The sequence below is a fragment of the Peromyscus eremicus genome, chromosome 12 (genome assembly GCF_949786415.1).
Source record: "Peromyscus eremicus chromosome 12, PerEre_H2_v1, whole genome shotgun sequence".
NCBI lineage: Eukaryota > Metazoa > Chordata > Mammalia > Rodentia > Cricetidae > Peromyscus > Peromyscus eremicus.
In genome coordinates, this window is record NC_081428.1 from 6,155,928 (window position 1) to 6,173,454 (window position 17,527).

Below are 17,527 nucleotides of genomic sequence, written 5' to 3' on the forward strand. Positions count from 1 at the left end.
TCCAGCATATGGCCTAATAAAAGATGTATCTAATATATTCATTTATTTATGTTAATGTTCTTACCGAAATATTAAGTGTGACCACATGTGTGGGTTTTTTCTTTGAAAATAAAGTATGCAGAGATAGGATGCCCTAACATAATCCAGACTTAAGTGAGGTATTCCCACTTAGCCACAACCATCCAAGACTGCCAAACTCAGAGTGTTCCAAATGAATGAAGTGGATGAGCCCTTTGCAGCTGCTGCTTTGATTCTGCACAGAGCGTCAACTTTTCAGACAGGAGTGAGAAAACAGGTGTGCTTTTCCTGTCCATTTGAAACCTAACCCCACTCTTCAGTCTCTCATCCACGAGACGGCCTGTCATCGAACTGGTGGTTATTGAGATGGGCTCATTACCCGCTGGTCTTAGCCTTTGTAGACCACCAGCTTCCAACCTGTGGCCTGAGCCCTGAACACCATGGATCTCTTTAGAGTCTCTGTGTGTGCACTTATGTATACATGTCTGTGGCGGTCAGAAGTCAACCTTGGGTGCTGTTCCATAGACACTGTCTACTTCTTTGAGGCAAGGCTTTTCATTGTCCTGGAACTTGCCCAGTAGGCTAGGCTGGCTGGCCAGTGAGCCCCAGGGCTCCTTCTCTCTCCACCTCCCAAGTGCTGAGATCACAAATATGCATCACTATGCCCAGTGAAAAGAAAGAAAAGAAAAGAAAAGGAAAGGAAAGAAAAGAAAAGGAAAGAAAAGAAAAGACATGGGTTTGGGGGATTGAACTCTAATGTCATGCTTGCAAAGCAAGAGCTTCACCAACCGAGCCGTTTCCCCAGCCCTCGCCTCCAGTCCTGTCTCCCAAGCTGCTGTGGTAAGCTCCTGTGTGGCCAAGAATTGTGCCGTAGGTATTCAGAGCCCCTGGTAGACGATTGGTACTGTACTATACCCTTGGTAATGGCTGAGGTTTGGTTTGTTTGTTTTGACAGATTTGGCTGGGAAATTTTGAAAGGAGTAACTGTGCCTTCCTCCCATACAGGTCTCCAGGGAAAGCCCGTACTAGGTGCTATGTACCCTTCAGCAAATGCTTGTGAGGGAGTTTAGTGCTCTGGGGAATGTAGCTTTGTCTGCCCTTGGTTTAGTGGAGGAAATCAATCATAATGTGGTGAGAGCTAAGAATCTGGGGTTCCTTTACAAGATGATTGATGGGGTCCTTTTGCCCTAGCATGGTGTACTCCTTACATTTAATGTCAACTTGACACAACCTAGAGCCACCTGGGATAAGGGAACCTCAACTGAAGAATTATATGAACAGGATTGGCCTGTGATCGTGTCTGTGAAAGACTGTCTTGATTAATGGCTGATGTGGGAGGGCTCAGCCCACTGTGGGCGGCACCATCCCTATGGAAGTGAGCCTGGGCTTTGTAAGGCTGAGCGGGAGCCAGCAAGCAACATTCCTCCATGGTTTCTGCTTCAGTTTCTGCTTGAGTTCCTGTCTTCATTTCCCTCAGTGATGGATTTTGACCTAGAATAAACCCTTTCCTCCCCAAGTTGCTTTTGGTCATGGCATTTATCACAGCAACAAAAAAGCAAACTAGAACACAAAACAGATCTATAATAAGTGATAGTTGGATGGACAATTCATCATTTTCTTTGAGACTTGAAAGCCTGACTGATGTAGGTCCAGGCCTTTGTGGGTCCTGGGAGTTTTTCCCTGTAACTAACTTCTTGCCTGGAATTTTCCCTTTAGCAATACATTCCTTTGGCGTTGAGACTTTGATCTCCAGAATTTGCTGATTAAATAGAAATCCTCTTTGAAGGCCTTGCACATTAAACAGCTGTTATCATTAGCGCTGTAATGGGGAAAGTTTGTTGAGTAACATTCCAGTGTTGTTAGAAGGGTGATTCCAAGGAAGGGGCCATGGGGGGCGGGGATGCATTCCCGGCATGATCCCAGAGCTCTAAGAAGTGGAAGCAGGTGAGCAAGGATTCAAGTGCAATGTCCACACAGTAGACCTTCCAGTGGGTGTTGGGTTCTCACTGCCGGCCTCACACTGGAGTCAGGAGAGTGTTCTGTGCTCTAAGATCTGCTCACACTAATACAGAGGTTGGCCCAGCCACCTGCGACACATCACAGGACAATCAAATGACTGTTCCCGGCACATGGATGCCCCTGATTGTACCGCAAACACCTCAGCCAGCACAACTCATTAATTAGGTATTTCACTAAAGATGGTTTGTAGAACAGGTTTTTTGTTTGTTTGTTTTTGTTTTTTAAGTCAGATAAATAGTTCTGGTAAAATTTTGGTTTAAAAAAGGATTTTTAAAAAATCAATGGCAATACAAATTGTCAATATATTAAAAACACCAGGCTTGGGCTGGGGTAATAGCTCAGTCAGTAGAGTGCCTTGCAAGCATGAGGACCTGTGTTGGACTCCCAGAAATCACTTACAGGAAGCTGGGTATGGTAGTGTGTCTTTGTAATTCTAGCACTGGCAGGGAGGGGAGGCAGAGACAGGTGGACTCCTGGGGCTCCCTGACCGGCCACCCAAACCTACTTAGTGAATTTCAGGCCATTGAAAGAGACCTTGTCTCATGAAAACAAGGTGGGTAACACTCCTGAGAAACTAACTACAGCTGGGATTATTTCTCTGGCCTACACACACATGCATGTATACCCATGTGCACACATACAAGACCAAAAGAAATCACCAAGGTGAGGAATTTGACTAATAAATGCAATATAAATTAATGGTTCCAATACCAAAGCAGTCTTCTAGCCTTGAACTTTATGTAGCATATCTATTAACCTTGACCATCAAGATACAGCATCAAGTGGGCGAATGGCGGGAATAAATAGGATGCTTCTTACCATGGCTGTTAGGGACTAGATTTGAGGGGTTCTATTATTGTTGTTTTCTTTTTTCAGACAGATTCTCATGTAGCTCAAGTTATTCTGGAACTCACTATATAGCCAAAGATAACCTTAAATTAATTTCTTTCTTTCTTTCTTTCTTTCTTCCTTCCTTTCTTTTTTTCTTTCTTTCTTTTTTTCTTTTTGGTTTTTTGAGACAGAGTTTCTCTGTGTAGCCCTGGCTGTCCTGGCACTCACTCTATAAATGAGGCTAGCCTCGAACTCACAGAGATCTGCCTGCCTCTGCCTCCAAAGTGCTGAGATTAAAGACGTGCACCACCACTACCCAGCCTTTTTTTTTTTAATGTGCATTAGTGTTTTGCCTACATGTATGTCTATGTGAGGGTTCCAGATCCCCTGGAATTACAGTTATAGACAGTTGTGAACTGCCATGTGGGTACTGGGAATTGAACCAGGTCCTCTGGAAGAGCAACTCAGAGCTCTTGACCTCTGAGTCATCTCTATACCCCACCTTGAATTTCTTCTCCTCCACCCTCCTCCTTCCAAGTGCTGGGATTACAGGATGTGTCGTGCTGGTCTATGCGGTGCTGGGATTACAGGATGCATCAGACTGGTCTATGCAGTGCTAGGATTACAGGCATGAGTCATGCTGGTCTATGCAGTGTTGGGATTACAGGATGCATCGTGCTGGTCTATGCAGTGTTGGGATTACAGGCATGAGTCATGCTGGTCTATGCAGTGTTGGGATTACAGGCATGAGTCGTGCTGGTCTATGCAGTGTTGGGATTATAGGATGCATCGGACTGGTCTATGCAGTGCTGGGATTACAGGATGAGTCGTGCTGGTCTATGCAGTGCTGGGATTACAGGCATGAGTCATGCTGGTCTATGCAGCGTTGGGATTACAGGATGCGTTGGACTGATCTATGCAGTGCTGGGATTGCAGGCATGAGTCATGCTGGTCTATGCGGTGCTGGGATTACAGGCATGCGTCCTACTGAGGTGTGCAGCGCTGGGGCCAACCCCAGGACTTCCTGCACAGCAGGCAGACATTCCGGCCACTGAGCTGCCCCCATCCCTGGAGCTGGCCTTTCTGTCTGCTGTCCAGCTCTGCCTTTCTCCTCCTCCTCCAGGAGCAGCTCCCCTTTGCATCCTCTGCACCGGGTCTCAGTGCCATGTCTGCCAGCTACCTGGAGGAAACTTCCAGAAGGTTTTCTCAGTCCTGAGCATGAGCTGGGTGAGCTGCTGCCTGGGAAAGGCAGACGTTTCAGGAGGGGCACCACCAGAAAGCAGGGATCACACTTTGGAGGTGAAGGGGAAAACTTGCTGGGAAGATTGGGCAGAGGGTTGTGAAAGCCATTTGGCCCCTGATGAAGCCAGGCAAGCTAGTGACCCTGTGGAGTCAGAGCCCACAGGCAGCAGCCCAGGCTTTGTGTGAGGTGCCAGCATCTGTCTTTGGGTGAGGACTGGATCAGAGCTGAGGCTAAAAGTGGGCATTAAAGCAAGTGATCCAACAGGGATCAGGCTGGTGATCGCTAAATCAGTGCTGCCTCCCTTAATCCCGTGATGGTCGCCGGGTGGTTAGGGACGCTCTGATAAGCCCGAGGCTGTTTCTTCATCTTAAATTTGCAAGGGTGCTTTTCCAAGAAGTAACAGAAGGAAGGTGATCTTTATGTGCCCAGGAAAGATTACGGTAACGAGGAAACGGGCTAATCAGATTCTGGGCACACGAGGAATGTAGCTAGCAAGAGGAGGAAGGTCTGGGAGCAGCAACCTCCGCCTTGGGAAGAAAAGCATGGTCTTCCTCCATACCTGAGGGTTGGGTGCTTTTCCCCCCTTCTCTTGCCTCTCCTCCTCCGTCCTCCCCCGCCCTCCTCTCTTTCTCTTTCTTCTCACTCCTCCTCCTCTGCCTTCTCCCTTCCTCCCTCCTCTTCCTCTTCTGCCTTCCCATTAGAATTTTCTGGTTATAATTTTCATACTCACTTTAAGCTTCAACTGACCATGAACTTCACTCTACTAAACTCTAACAGTGTGAACACAGAGCACAGTTGTACCCATCACCTTTGGCACTGGCATAAACAGTCTTTAGAATGTCTTTATTAGCCCCAAATGCAAAACAGTTCTCTTTCCCTTTGACCAAGCAAATTTTCACCAGTAATAAAACAACACTAAGAACAATAAATCCCTGAGTCCACGTGTGGTCCCTGTGCACCGTTCCCTATTGTTCCTAAAAGTGACCCAAAATAGAAATTCCTTTTCAAGATACCACAACAAGAGGCTGAGGAGGTGACTAGATGGTTAAGAGCACTGGCTGCTCTTGCGGAGAACCTAGGTTTAAATCCCAGCACCCACATGGCAGCTTACAACCATCTGTAACTCTGGTCCCAGGAGATCCAATGGGCTCTTCTGGCTTCTGTGGACACCATTCACTTGGTACACACACACACACACACACACACACACACACACACACACACACGCGCGCGCGCGCGCGCGCGCGCGCGCGCGCACACACACACTACACATAATTTAAAATCGGCGGTGGAAGGGGGAATGGGGGAGATGGGGGAAGGGAGATGGGGTGGGGGATACTGGAAACAAGCGTTCCTTTCTTCCACGTGCATGTCATCAAGAAGTCTAAAGAGAGTGAGTGGTGGTCTCTGTTAGAACCCAGCCCAGACTGCTGCTCAGCCACAGTGCTTTTCGATGGCGAACTTTGCAGCAAGCACTGTTGCCCTCAATCCTTCCCCCTTAACCAGCAAATGAAGATCAATGGTGCAGCTTCTGGTGTGTGTGTGTGGGTGGGGGGTCATTTATACAGTGTTTGCCCGTCACGAAGGAAGCCCAGGGTTCAGTCCCTAGCCCCACATAAACCAGATATAGTGGAGCATACCTGTAATCTTGGCACTCTGGAAGTAAAAGCAGGGGGATCAGAACTTTGAAACCAGCCCGGGATACCTGAGATCCTGTCTCAAAAGAAGGCAGCTGTCTCCCAAACCACAGGGGACATTCAGGAAAGAACGTTCCCCTTTAAAAATACAAGTGTTATCTGTCTCAAAAATAGCTAGACAATGGTGCCACACGCCTTAATCCCAGCAACTCGGGAGGCTGAGACAGGCAGATCTCCAAGTTCTGGGACAGCCTGATCTACAAAGTGAGGTCCAGAACTACACAGAGACACCCTGTCTCAAATAAATAAATAAACAAACAAAGGTGTGTGCCACCACTGCCTGGCCCTGTTTCTAGTGTGGCCTTGAACTCACAGAGATCCAGACAGATCTCTGCCTTCCGAGTGTGCCACCACTGTCTGACCTCTATGTCTAATCTAGTGGCAGGCTCTGTCCTCTGACCCTCAGGCAAGCTTTATTGGGATACGCAATATATCACCACAACAAACACAAATAAATAAATAAAGTGCTGACCAGTTTTCTTCTCGGTAAGGACATGTCATGACCTAAAGGGTGATTCCTTTCCCTGTGGGAGCTTTAGGATCTGGGTTCATGTGGAAGAGATAGCATGCAGGGAAGTGATGTGGATATGAAAGGGTGCTGTCTCCACAGAGATGGGTGCTCCAGGAACCCCCATGCTCTGCACCTTTTAACAGGAGGCACCTCAGTGCTCTCAAGGAGCCAGGCTCCCCGATGACACAGAAGCCCTCCAGTCGGCCCCTCGTCCCTGAAGTTACAAGGACACCTTCTCTGCTAACAGATCCTAGGTGCACTCTCTGCCTTAGGCCCCGGTTCTAGAACACCATGTGACCAGTGATTTCATTGCTGGATGGCACCCTGTTCCAGTCTCCCTGCATAATGCCAGCTGTCACCTGAAGCAGCCCCTATCCTGAACGACAACTGCAAGTCTCACGTTCACTCAGTGAAATCTGATTTAGACGAAGCCAATCCCTTCAGACACAGGAACAGAATGACATGTTTTGTGCGGCTCCAGGGACAGCCTCGTGGAAGATGTGTCACCTCTGTGAGAAAGAGTTGAGCAATATTCTTTTACCTTGGCGTCCTTTATCCCCCCCGCATCTTCATTGACATAATGAAATCAAAATTGTCAATTTCAGTGAGCCAGCTCCATTGTCTCAGACGGACAGGAACTGCCAGCTCTGCCCACGACACTGACCTGGGTCATGATTTACAAGAAGACAGCTCCATGGGGAGAGTGCTTACCTTGCTCTACCTTTGATCCTGAGAACCCCATGTGAAAAACCTGGGGGTGAGGGTGGGTGCATCCCGGCCCTGAAGAAGTGGGGACAGGCAGATCCTGACCCCCTTGGCAAGCTCCGGGCCAGCGTGTGTTTCCTGAGAATCCAAGGTTGTTCTCTAGCCTATGTGCACATGTGCGTACACACACGTGAGCACAGGTATGCTCGCACACACGAAATCAGGCTGCTCTTCGTCCTCTGACCCCCTTTAACTTTGCCAAGGTGGGCTTCAGGAGAAGACAAAAGGAGGAAGTGTGGGGGTTAGCTAAGAGGGAACAGCCTCGTCTGGGGCTCCTTGGAGGAGTGGGGTGTGATACACGGCGACGCAGAGCATGACTCCCCACGCAGCACCCAAAGGCGCCATTTCCCCTGGTCTTGACACACACCTACCGCTCAGTGTTGCAAACATTTTTAGAATAAATGGATCTAAGTCTTTTGGGGCTGGCAGCCCTGGGTGATTTGGCAAAGCAAACACCGTAACTGGTTTCTTACATAACCCCACAGTTGGCAGCGAGGCTCCGGGCTTTGAAATTAAGCAACACTCGTTCATCGGAGGAGCCTTGGCTTTTTTTTTTTTTTTTTTTTTTTTTGTGGAGGGATAAATGCCCTGTTTGTTCCGGTTGCATATCTTCTTCATAATTACTGACTTTAATAGTGCTTTGAATAAAGCTTAAAATACGGCCTAACTTCTGGACATTCGAAAGCTGACTCTGCACAGCACCTAGAGAAGGCGTCAATACTTTAATGAGGTTGGGAAGTGGGAAGGACTGATCCTCCAAGGCTGGTAGTTAGATGGAGGAGTTGGGGCCCTCTGGATGCCCGGTGGTCTGCAGCAAGCACCCACACCCCGTGGGCGCAGAGGCTGCCGAGACATGCTTGTTGGTTAGAGCCTGCATTCTTTCCATATCTTCCTCCCTTTTTGATAAAAAGAAAAAGTATGTAGTCGTTGAACAGGACTTCCCCTCAGTCTCAGAGCCCAGCGTCTCTGTCGGACTTGAGGGCTTGTGTCCTACCCTCCTCATTCTCCTAGGGCATTCCTTGAGCCCTTTGGAAACATGCGATGTTGCCCATCCCCGGCCCTCCAGCTCAGTATGGAAGTGTTTCAAAGGAGAATCCTGGGTGCCATCCCACTGGGAACTGGGAGACATTTATCCAATAAAGTACATCTGGGGGAGGGGTGAAACACTGCGTTTCAAGCCAGGCGGTTGGTAGTGCACACCTTTAATCCCAGCACTCAGAAGGCAGAGGCAGGCAGATAGATCTCTGTGAGTTCAAGGCCAGCCTGGTCTACAGAGCGAGATCCAGGACAGGCACCAAAACTACACAGAGAAACCCTGTCTCGAAGCACAGCGTTTCAAAACAAACCCTACTTTTTTCTTAAAAAACAGAACTCACTGACCAAGACAGATTTCAAAATGTTTCTCTGATGCCCAGCAAGAGACATCCATTGAGGGTTTTCAGGGCTAGCAACTCCCCATGCCTCGGGTTTCCAGGTCTCTCAAAGCCTCACGACTCCCTGGAGGCTAATTGCTGTTTACTGGCGCAGACCTTCGTCCCTTCTCTTCTGTAACATTTTCCATCTTAAGCAGGGCCCGCCCCGTTCAGCCCCAGAAGCGTGTTGTCTGGGCGGCTGAGTGGAATTACTACCAGTGGGAACTATGCCGCAAGAAGGGTGGTGGAGCCTGGAGGCTCAGCAAACCCCGGCCGGCGGCCTTTTCCACCCTCTGAGCAGAGGTAATTAGCATAGGGAAAATGACTAAGGTGTTGACGTCACCTCTTTCCAGTAGAAACTTACACTTTGTCCCTGTCTGCCTGCGAGCATGCGGGACTTGACTCAGGAATTTGCTGTCCAAACAGGATGCTCTGGAAGCCGAGCCCTCCCCACCCCCAGGGGGCTGGCCATCGGAGGAGCTTTATAAACCCCGGCTGGAGAAAGGACCCGCGGTCTGTCTCTTGCAAAGGAACCTCCAGCCTGGGGCTTGACTGCGTGAGTGAGTCGTTAGCGTCTGCCCCGTAAGAAAGCAGAATGCATTTTAGGGACTTTAACTACAATTTTAGCTCCCTGATTGCCTGTGTGGCAAACGGTGATGTCTTCAGCGAAAGTGAAACCAGGGTAAGGCTTCTGGCGACCGTGATTTCTGAGCATTTTCCAAGCACGCCGCTAACTGGGACAATTAGCCGAAATACTCAGGGGTGGGTGGCTCTCTCGTGGGGTTTATCAAGTAACCCCCAAAGTATCTAGAGTCTTGAAAATCAGAAGCGGTTGCCTGAAGAATTAACTGGGGAGGGAGTTGGGTCGAGCTCCAGCTTTGAACGCTCCGGGGTTCCATATGCTGCTGGAGGTGCGGACTTTGTGTGTGGCCACACTTGGCTCCTGTGAACTCTGGAGGGAGGCTGCTGCCAGCTCTTGCCCCTGGAGTTCCAAATAACCTGATTTCCTCGTGGGAGATAAATACTGTGAATGGACTGCGTGTTTGCAGTAATGGCCAGGGTCTGCTTCCAGCCTCCAACTGGAGAAAAATGCAGGCATACCACATAGTAAAACTCAGTGTGGGGTGAGATAGCAGCTCTCATGGAGATAATTAGTCATCTTAATCACTTTTCTTCTCTATTTGGAAAAATTGTAAGAGGTTTTTTTCCCCCATCAGTTACTATCAAGCCTTAAGAATCATATGAATGGATATTGAATGTGTTCTGTTGGTGGGGGTGGTGTTTGTGTGGTGCGCTTTATGGTCAAGCCATATTGGGACGCGTAGAGGGTTTAATCATAGTCAGCTAAAATTGTGTATAATGTTTGAAAAACTGGGACAGAGCTTCTTAACTCGTTGATTGTAAAACACATTCTATTCATAGGTGGACTACAGACTTGATGTGCTGAATATTAGCCTGATAAGTGAAATCATTTCATTGTTTCCTAATTAAGTAGAGCTCCTATACAGCAAGCTCAACAGCTGGGTATCTGCTGTTAGAACAAATGAGATTATTTCACAAGTGTGTGGTGCTGTGGATTGAGCAATAATGTGTGTTCTCTGGTGCTATGGTTTGGGGCCCTGACTTACATTCTAAAAATATTCACCAAGTCATCTCTCCCAAATCCTGAATCATAACTTCAAAACTACAGTTAGTCACAGTGCCTGGTGATGAGGTCATGCGAAATCCCAGCTTTACCAAGATACCCTTATGCCAGAAACTTGCTCAGTGCCTGAGAGAGATGCAGGAGAGGAGTCGCCCAGCTGGTGAGATCCAGGTCCAGTGTCAGCTCTGCTTTGCTCCATGCCCACCTCCGTGCAGAGCCTATAGTGGGGAAGTCACAGAAACACTCCTCAGCTGATGAAAAGCCAGGGACTGTACGGAGAGCACGCTGGGGAGGCCTCTGGGCTCCCCTGACCACCTGCCTCAGAGAGAAGAGGCTGCATTTCTGCTGTGCCCCACCTGGAACAGGCGTGGAGCCTCTAGACTTCCATCTAGACTTCCCTCAGTGTTTCCAGGATAGGCTTGTAGACAAGCTATGTGCCCTCTTGTGCCTCAGTTGTCCTCCTGTGCAGAAGTGAGCGCTGCTCAGGACCCAGGATCCCTGTCAGGGGACTTCTCACCACTGCCTTCACAAGTCCCCGCAAACTGTCCTGAGTGTTTAGCCTGCAGAAAGAAACTAAAAAATGACCTAGCTTCTAAACACTCCCAGAATCTGCTGGAGTCCCCAGGAGGTGCAGCCCCCATCCCCACACACTGCTGTAGGAAAGGGTGGGGCTCCCCAGCCTTTCCCAGGAGGAGGCTGATGAGGTTTTTCCAGAAGCTGAGAGCCAAGCTTGTAATCCCAGAATTTGGGCTTTCCACGCTAACAGCTCATGCTATTTCCTAATTCTCAGCAGCCCTTACCACACCAGAGTGAGGCGTGTACCTGCATGACAGCTTAGCCGCCATGCAGACGCCCATTTGCGCCACATTACACTTTAAACCAGTATTCTTCCAGAAAGTTAAAAAGTAACAGACTGAGATAAACCCACAGTGGGAGTCCACAAAGAGCTTCCTTTAACGAAGAGTAAGACTTTCTTTTTAAGGTCATGGTTCCTTTGTTCTTCCCTTTTTAAAGAAGTTTCTCCCCACCCCTTCAAATTTGCTGCAGGACCGTGAGCCATAAAGAAATATTTGAAGAAGACAATATCCACTCTGGAGGAGTTGGCTAGACAGCAGAGGGTCATGAGAATATCAGGCCCCGGATAATGACTGACCTCCTTGGAAAACGCTTATCTACTTTTAGGTTTTTTTCGAGATGGGCTTTCTCTGTGTAATTTTGGTGCCTGTCCTGGATCTCACTCTGTAGACCAGGCTGGCCTCAAACTCACAGGGATCCGCCTGGCTCTGCCTCCCAAGTGCTGGGATTAAAGGCGTGTGCCACCACCGCCCAGCTAGCTTATCCTGCTTTCAAAAGGAGTGATAATTGTCCTGCTGGTTAAGTGAATTTATTTTAATAAACCCTGTCTTCTTCCCTTCTTATAAGATCTTCTGAGTTAGTCTCATGGTGGAGTACGTGCTTAGCCATGGGCAAAGCCACCCAACCCCTAGTCCCAGCACCAAAACAGACAGGCAGCAGAGTCTCTTGGAAGAGGCAGGCTTCACACACACACACACACACACACACACACACACACACACACACACACATTTGGAGTCCTTGAAATGACTGGTAACTCATTTCTTCACCAAGGAGGGCAATGACTAGGGATACAAGTAGGTGAATTTTAAACCCTTTTATTGATATTGTGTTTTTTTCAGGCCAAATTTGAATCCCTCTTCAGGACATATGACAAGGACATCACCTTCCAGTATTTTAAGAGCTTCAAGCGTGTCCGAATAAACTTCAGCAACCCCTTATCTGCAGCTGACGCCAGGCTGCAGCTGCATAAGACTGAGTTTCTGGGGAAGGAAATGAAGTTATATTTTGCTCAGGTGAGTATGTTCATTGTGAGGCAGGTTCCCCCCTCTCAGCACTTCTACAGCAAAGCATCTTATTGCTGATTATGTCAGACCCTGGAAAGCAAGTGCTCACCTCAAGAGGAGTCCTTCTCTGAATTCTCGGGCTCTCACCTGTTCTGAGGAGTCGGGTGCTTGTGAAAACCACCTCAGAGATGGCAACCGTGTAGCTTCCTAGGGTGAACCGTGAATGAGGGAAAGCAGACCCTCCTTGTTCACCCACAGAGCTTGGTACACTGGGATCTGGGCACTGGATCTCTGTGAAATTTCTCAGGGATTAGGCTAGTGACCCATCAAGAGAGGTCTCCAGCTGGTACAGGTTCTCATGGCTTCCAGCAGCCCTGGCTTTGTGAGTAGCCTGTATGTAAATCAGCACAGGGTTGTCGGTCCTGAGGTGGGAGGATGGGCCCCTGAGACAGTTTCCAGATGGCCCAGACCCTCTCTTAGCTGAGGTGCAGAGGGGGACTGTGGATGGGTTTGCCCTTCATCCTGCCAACCTCAGGTGCAGTCAAGGCAGCTCCCAACTTCCATTCGATACTGCAACAGGGATGGTAGATTGCCAAGGAAGAGAAAGAAGGTTCTAGAATGTTACTCCCAAGGTAAAGCCAGTTCTTGTCAGGCCCTGAGCCTTCCCCTCACCCCACCTCCACCCCCAGAAATGTCACTTAGCCTTTGGGCCTCACAGAAATCGTTCTGAGATCCCTCTGCCCTCAACAGTAGTGGCTTCATTTATTCTGAAGTGTCTCCTCATTCCTGCCGGTTTAGGGCAGGCGTGGTCTGTGCGGTGTGAGGCTCACCGCCCTGCAGGGGGCTCTCACCGGATTGGCACTGTTAGGGTTTGACTATGAAATGGAATGCTTGGGTCCTCAGTGGTGCTGCTTTGGGGAGTTAGGGAACCTTTATGAGGCGGGGGCCTCGCTAAAGGGAATGGATCATTCGGGGGTGGACCCTGAGGGGTTAGAGCCCAGCTCCACTTCTGGCTGAAGCTCTCTCTGCTTCCTGGTTGGCACCGTGTAGCAAGAGGCCCCATGCTTCTACAGCTCCTGGCCACTGTGAACTCTGGTTTTCCCCTCGCCAGACTGTGGGCCAGGAGAAGTCCTTTCTCCCATCGACTGTTTTCACCAGAGGGCAGGCCTCCCTTCACCTCCTTACAGACCATTTCGGGGTTCTTCGTGGAACCAACCGTACCTGGTTGGCTCCCTGGCCGTTGGCCTGTCGTTTGCCTGCCTCCCACAGGCTTCCGTGAACTGCTGTGACCCGCTGATGGTTCCCTCTCAGCGCAACAATAACTGATCTCTCTCCTCAGACGTTACACATAGGAAGTCCACACCTGGCCCCGCCCAATCCAGACAAGCAGTTTCTCATCTCTCCTCCCGCCTCTCCGCCCGTTGGTTGGAAACAAGTGGAAGATGCCACCCCAGTCATAAATTACGACCTTTTATACGCTATCTCCAAGCTGGGGCCAGGTAAGCAGCGCCCTCACGTGGTCAAGGGGTTGGGAGGTGTGGAGAGATTGTCCTGACACAAGGCGCCTCACATGACCCCTGCAGATGTGTTCTGTGAAGGCTGTGTTCTTCCACTTGCTGCCCCTGGTGCTGGGAGTCAGTGCTCCCTGGGAGGCTGTAGGAGGGCTCTAGTGGGCTGTGGGTTTTCTACACCACCGTCCCAAAGGGTTCGCTCAGTCAAGCATACCTGTGCGGCTCACTCCCAGGCCACAGACTATGTTGCTCCAGATGGGATGAGCAACTGGATTTTGAAAAGGGAGAACAGATCAACCTTCTAGAGAGTTCATCTGCAGTCATCACTAATACCCGACTTTCCTGATGGGTGGGAAGAGAGTCACAGGTCATGGTGAGGACAGAGCCCGAAATGGATCTCACCCAATGGAACTGTAGGCCATAGATAAATCATCACCCTGTAAACAGCGCTCTGCGTGGTGCCTGGCCCACAGGCAGCTACATGCTCAATATGTGGTGTTAGGAATAGTAAAATGTCAGCAGCTCCTGTCCTATGTACTAGGGTGCAGAGATGTGAGCATCACTCCTGCCTGCCACACAGCAAGCTGGATAAATGCTGTCCACCAGCTCCTTGTTTCTCCTTGACCAGCGATCTGATGTTCCTCTAGGGAAAAGGTTTTATTTTCATGGTCCCTCAGCAGTTTCGAGCTGAAAGATTACATTTCTGAGGACACAGCCTAAACGGAAATTCCTCCTGTGGTACAAAGCGAGAATCACGTTACTGGTGCTAATTGTGGCGTGAAGGTCAAGACTGGAAATGGCCTGTGTGAGCAAGTAGATGGCTCACCGTGGCAGTTCCTAGCAAGCACCATTAGGGAAGTTTAGCAACTGTGGGTGTTACATGTGGAAGCAGTGGGGCTCTGGACAAGGAGCCAGACTGTTCCATAGGCAGGAAGAGAGGCGAGCTGTCCGTCTCTGAGAACCCGGACTGGGTCAGAAGTCTGCACTGGATAGTGATGGAAACCGGAGTAGCAGCGTGCCTCCCAGGGCCGTGAGTGAGCTCTCCACACCCCAGGGTCCAGCACAGCTTCAGGGCTGAGGAGAAGGTTCTTACAAAAGCGACCTCCTCAGGGCAGTTTGCCCTTTATCTATCTAGCAATGAAGTTCATTCTGTTTGGTTTTGTATTCTCTTGTTTGTTTTAACTGTGCTTTTCAGGATTGCAGAGGTTTCACAAATACAGCCTTAAGTCCCGAGCCTTCTGCACTTGGGTCAATGGGAGATACTTTGTAGAAAAGTCTTCCATTTTCAACTTCCCCAGCCACCCCTCAAAACTGGGAGTTAGAGCAGTTAGAGCAGCATTTTATTAGCCTCTCTGATGGGGTAGGGGCCAGGCCGCCTCCTTCTTCATGAGGAATGGAAGTGTAGGGTCAGCCTCAGCTACTTACTGAGCTTGAGGCTAGCCCATACTATAGAAAACCCTGACTCCAAACTAAGGAAGGGATGAGGAGGTTGGACAGATCCAAGGCAGCCAGCCACACGTATGTGTGCACATACGTGCACATAGGGCCTCTCCACGCCTCCTCTCTGTGTGCTCTGGAGCCCCGGCTGGAAGCCTTGCATGGGAGGCTCAAGACATTTGCTTCCAGAGTGGTTTGGGCCTGTCTTTTCCCTGAGCTGGTGCTCCCCACACAGTTCTTGGAGAATGCTAATGGGAGCCCTCTGGGTAGACAGGAGAAGAAGGGTTAGCTAACAACACACACTCACGCTCTCCCTCTCTGCCTCAGTGCCTGACTGAAAGCAATTCTGTAGTGGTCTCTCAGCCAGTCTCATGTACCTGCATGTCATGCTCAAGGACTTTCCCTAGTTACCGATTACCTAGTTACCATGGAGCTGTTTCCTTCCCTAGGCGAGAAGTATGAGCTGCATGCAGCCACAGATACCACTCCCAGTGTGGTGGTCCATGTGTGTGAGAGTGACCAAGAGAACGAAGAGGAGGAGGAGGAGATGGAGAGAATGAAGAGACCCAAGCCCAAAATCATCCAGACAAGGAGGCCCGAGTACACGCCTATCCACCTCAGCTGAACTGGCTCTCAGACCAAGACAGCACGTTCTGAACCCTACTCACAGGGAGGAATCTTTTACTGTGCAGGTGGCTGGTCATAGCTTTGGAGGTGACAGCCGTGACCACTGTGGCAGAAATTCCAGTTCATGTCGCTCAGACAAGAATCAAGGCTTCATCTCCTTGTTCTGATACTGCACCTCAGTCCATGTCCATGGCACCTGGGAATGCCTTGGGCCATTCACTGAGTTTGTGGTAATCACGCAAGGACATTTGGGGACATCTTGAGGAAACTGGTAATGATAGTGTCTTGTACTCACTCTTTTCTAGGTTCTGTTTTTGCCAAGGACAGGGAGAGATTTCTGTTTGCAACCAGCGTTCAGGGTCCAGCCCCCGCTGGTAGGCAGAGGCACCCCCCAAAGCCACCACATGTGAAGTGCAGAAAGGTTCTGGGACAACCCCAGCACCTGTGGAAATTGTCCTCATCCCTCCCTCATGGTCTGATGTTCATGCATGTATTTTACTGGGTTCCAAGACTAACCTTTGTTCGTGTATGAATTACGCTATGGTTTCCATCTTGGGAAACTAGAGAAGCTCTGGTAAACTGGCCTTTCCTGGTCCCTAGCCCTCTCTGCAGCAGCACCCACACAGGGGGTCGCACCTGTGGCGGCCACACGTCACCCTGTCCAGGTCACCATGTCACTTGTGCTTTCTTGAAAAAGATGTTGATCTTGAGTTCCTGTGTAGAGTTTAGCTTATATGGTGGAGAGGACAGCAGTTTTGCTGCCAAGTGTCGACGGGAGGGAAGTTGTAGGTTAGGCGTTTGGGTTCAGACACCAATTTCCATTGTTTCTTTCATGTAGTGGTTTGTGCGTGAATTTCAGCCAAAAACCTCTTTGGGAACTGTTGGTTGAGACAGTTTTTCACCCATTGAAACGTGAAGATAAACTTGTAAATAAAGCCAAGAGCATATCTTATTACCTGTCGTGCACCTGGGTGAGACTAGAGGGCAGGAGTTTCGAGCTACCTGTGACTTGTACGTGGTAGAAATTACTGTCGTGTGTTTAACGGGATGAATTTGGAGCATGTGAAGTTGTAGCCATGTGTTGCTAGAGGGACACAGTGCCTTTCCCCTTCCATTCCAGATGAACCGTGACACTCGGTGAACATCTGGGAATTTCCCCTTTTCTAGTCATCGTGTGTGTGTCTGGTAAATAGGTCTTCTATTTTGGTCTTACAATGCCGTTACAAAGTTTGTCAGTCGGAAATAACCTAATGCCAATTAACGATGCATGCTTTGGGAGTTCGGAAAGTGGTCTCCTCTGGGGAGTATAGGTGTTGGCATTCAGTTTTCCATCGGTTCGCAAGGAGAAATGGATTGAATGTTCTCCAAACCCTGTTTACAGTGCTCAGGGGAGGAGGCCAGCAAGGGAGAGACCGTCGCATCCTGTCCCAGTATTTCTAGTCCAGTGCTTTTGAGCAGAGAGGCCCACCTCAAAGATATTTTTTTTAACTGCATTCTATAATAAATCAGCACAATATGCTCTTCTGGAAAAGTTGTTTGTCATTTTCTTCCTGGGACTAGAATATGCATTCATTTGTCAACTCCTGCTGTCATGTTATATTCAGAACGTCAAGCACACATCACTCAGGAAAGGGCCAAACAGATAAAACAGAAACTAAACTTGAGCACCTCCTCTATAAGGTAGGCAGATTGCATTATGACGTCAACACCTCCTCTGTAAGATGGGCAGACAGCGTTATGTCGTCAACACCTCCTCTGTAAGATGGGCAGACAGCATTGTGACATCAACACCTCTTCTGTAAGATGGGCAGATAGCGTTATGATGTCAACACCTCCTCTGTATGGTGGGCAGACAGCATTATGATGTCAACACCTCCTCTGTAAGGTGGGCAGACAGCGTTATGATGTCAGCGCCTCCCCTGGGCAAGTGGGCAGATGGCATTATGACG

At 49.3% G+C, this 17,527-nt stretch overlaps 1 protein-coding gene across 2 annotated transcripts in view; it reads left to right on the plus strand.

Moving 5' to 3' along the window:
* Nucleotides 1-17,109, plus strand: part of Rcan1 (regulator of calcineurin 1) — an 80,709-nt gene extending 63,600 nt beyond the window's left edge. Inside the window, exons 1-4 of one of the 2 annotated variants that reach the window (XM_059276836.1) lie at nucleotides 8,947-9,178; nucleotides 11,839-12,012; nucleotides 13,343-13,502; nucleotides 15,401-17,109. In XM_059276836.1, coding sequence (XP_059132819.1) covers nucleotides 9,092-9,178; nucleotides 11,839-12,012; nucleotides 13,343-13,502; nucleotides 15,401-15,576 — 597 coding nt within the window. In that variant the 5' untranslated portion in view covers nucleotides 8,947-9,091 and the 3' untranslated portion in view covers nucleotides 15,577-17,109. Of the gene's footprint in view, nucleotides 1-8,946; nucleotides 9,179-11,838; nucleotides 12,013-13,342; nucleotides 13,503-15,400 lie in introns of those variants that run through there. The other variant, XM_059276835.1, reaches the window with a different exon arrangement.
* The last annotated feature ends 418 nt before the right edge of the window (nucleotides 17,110-17,527 follow it).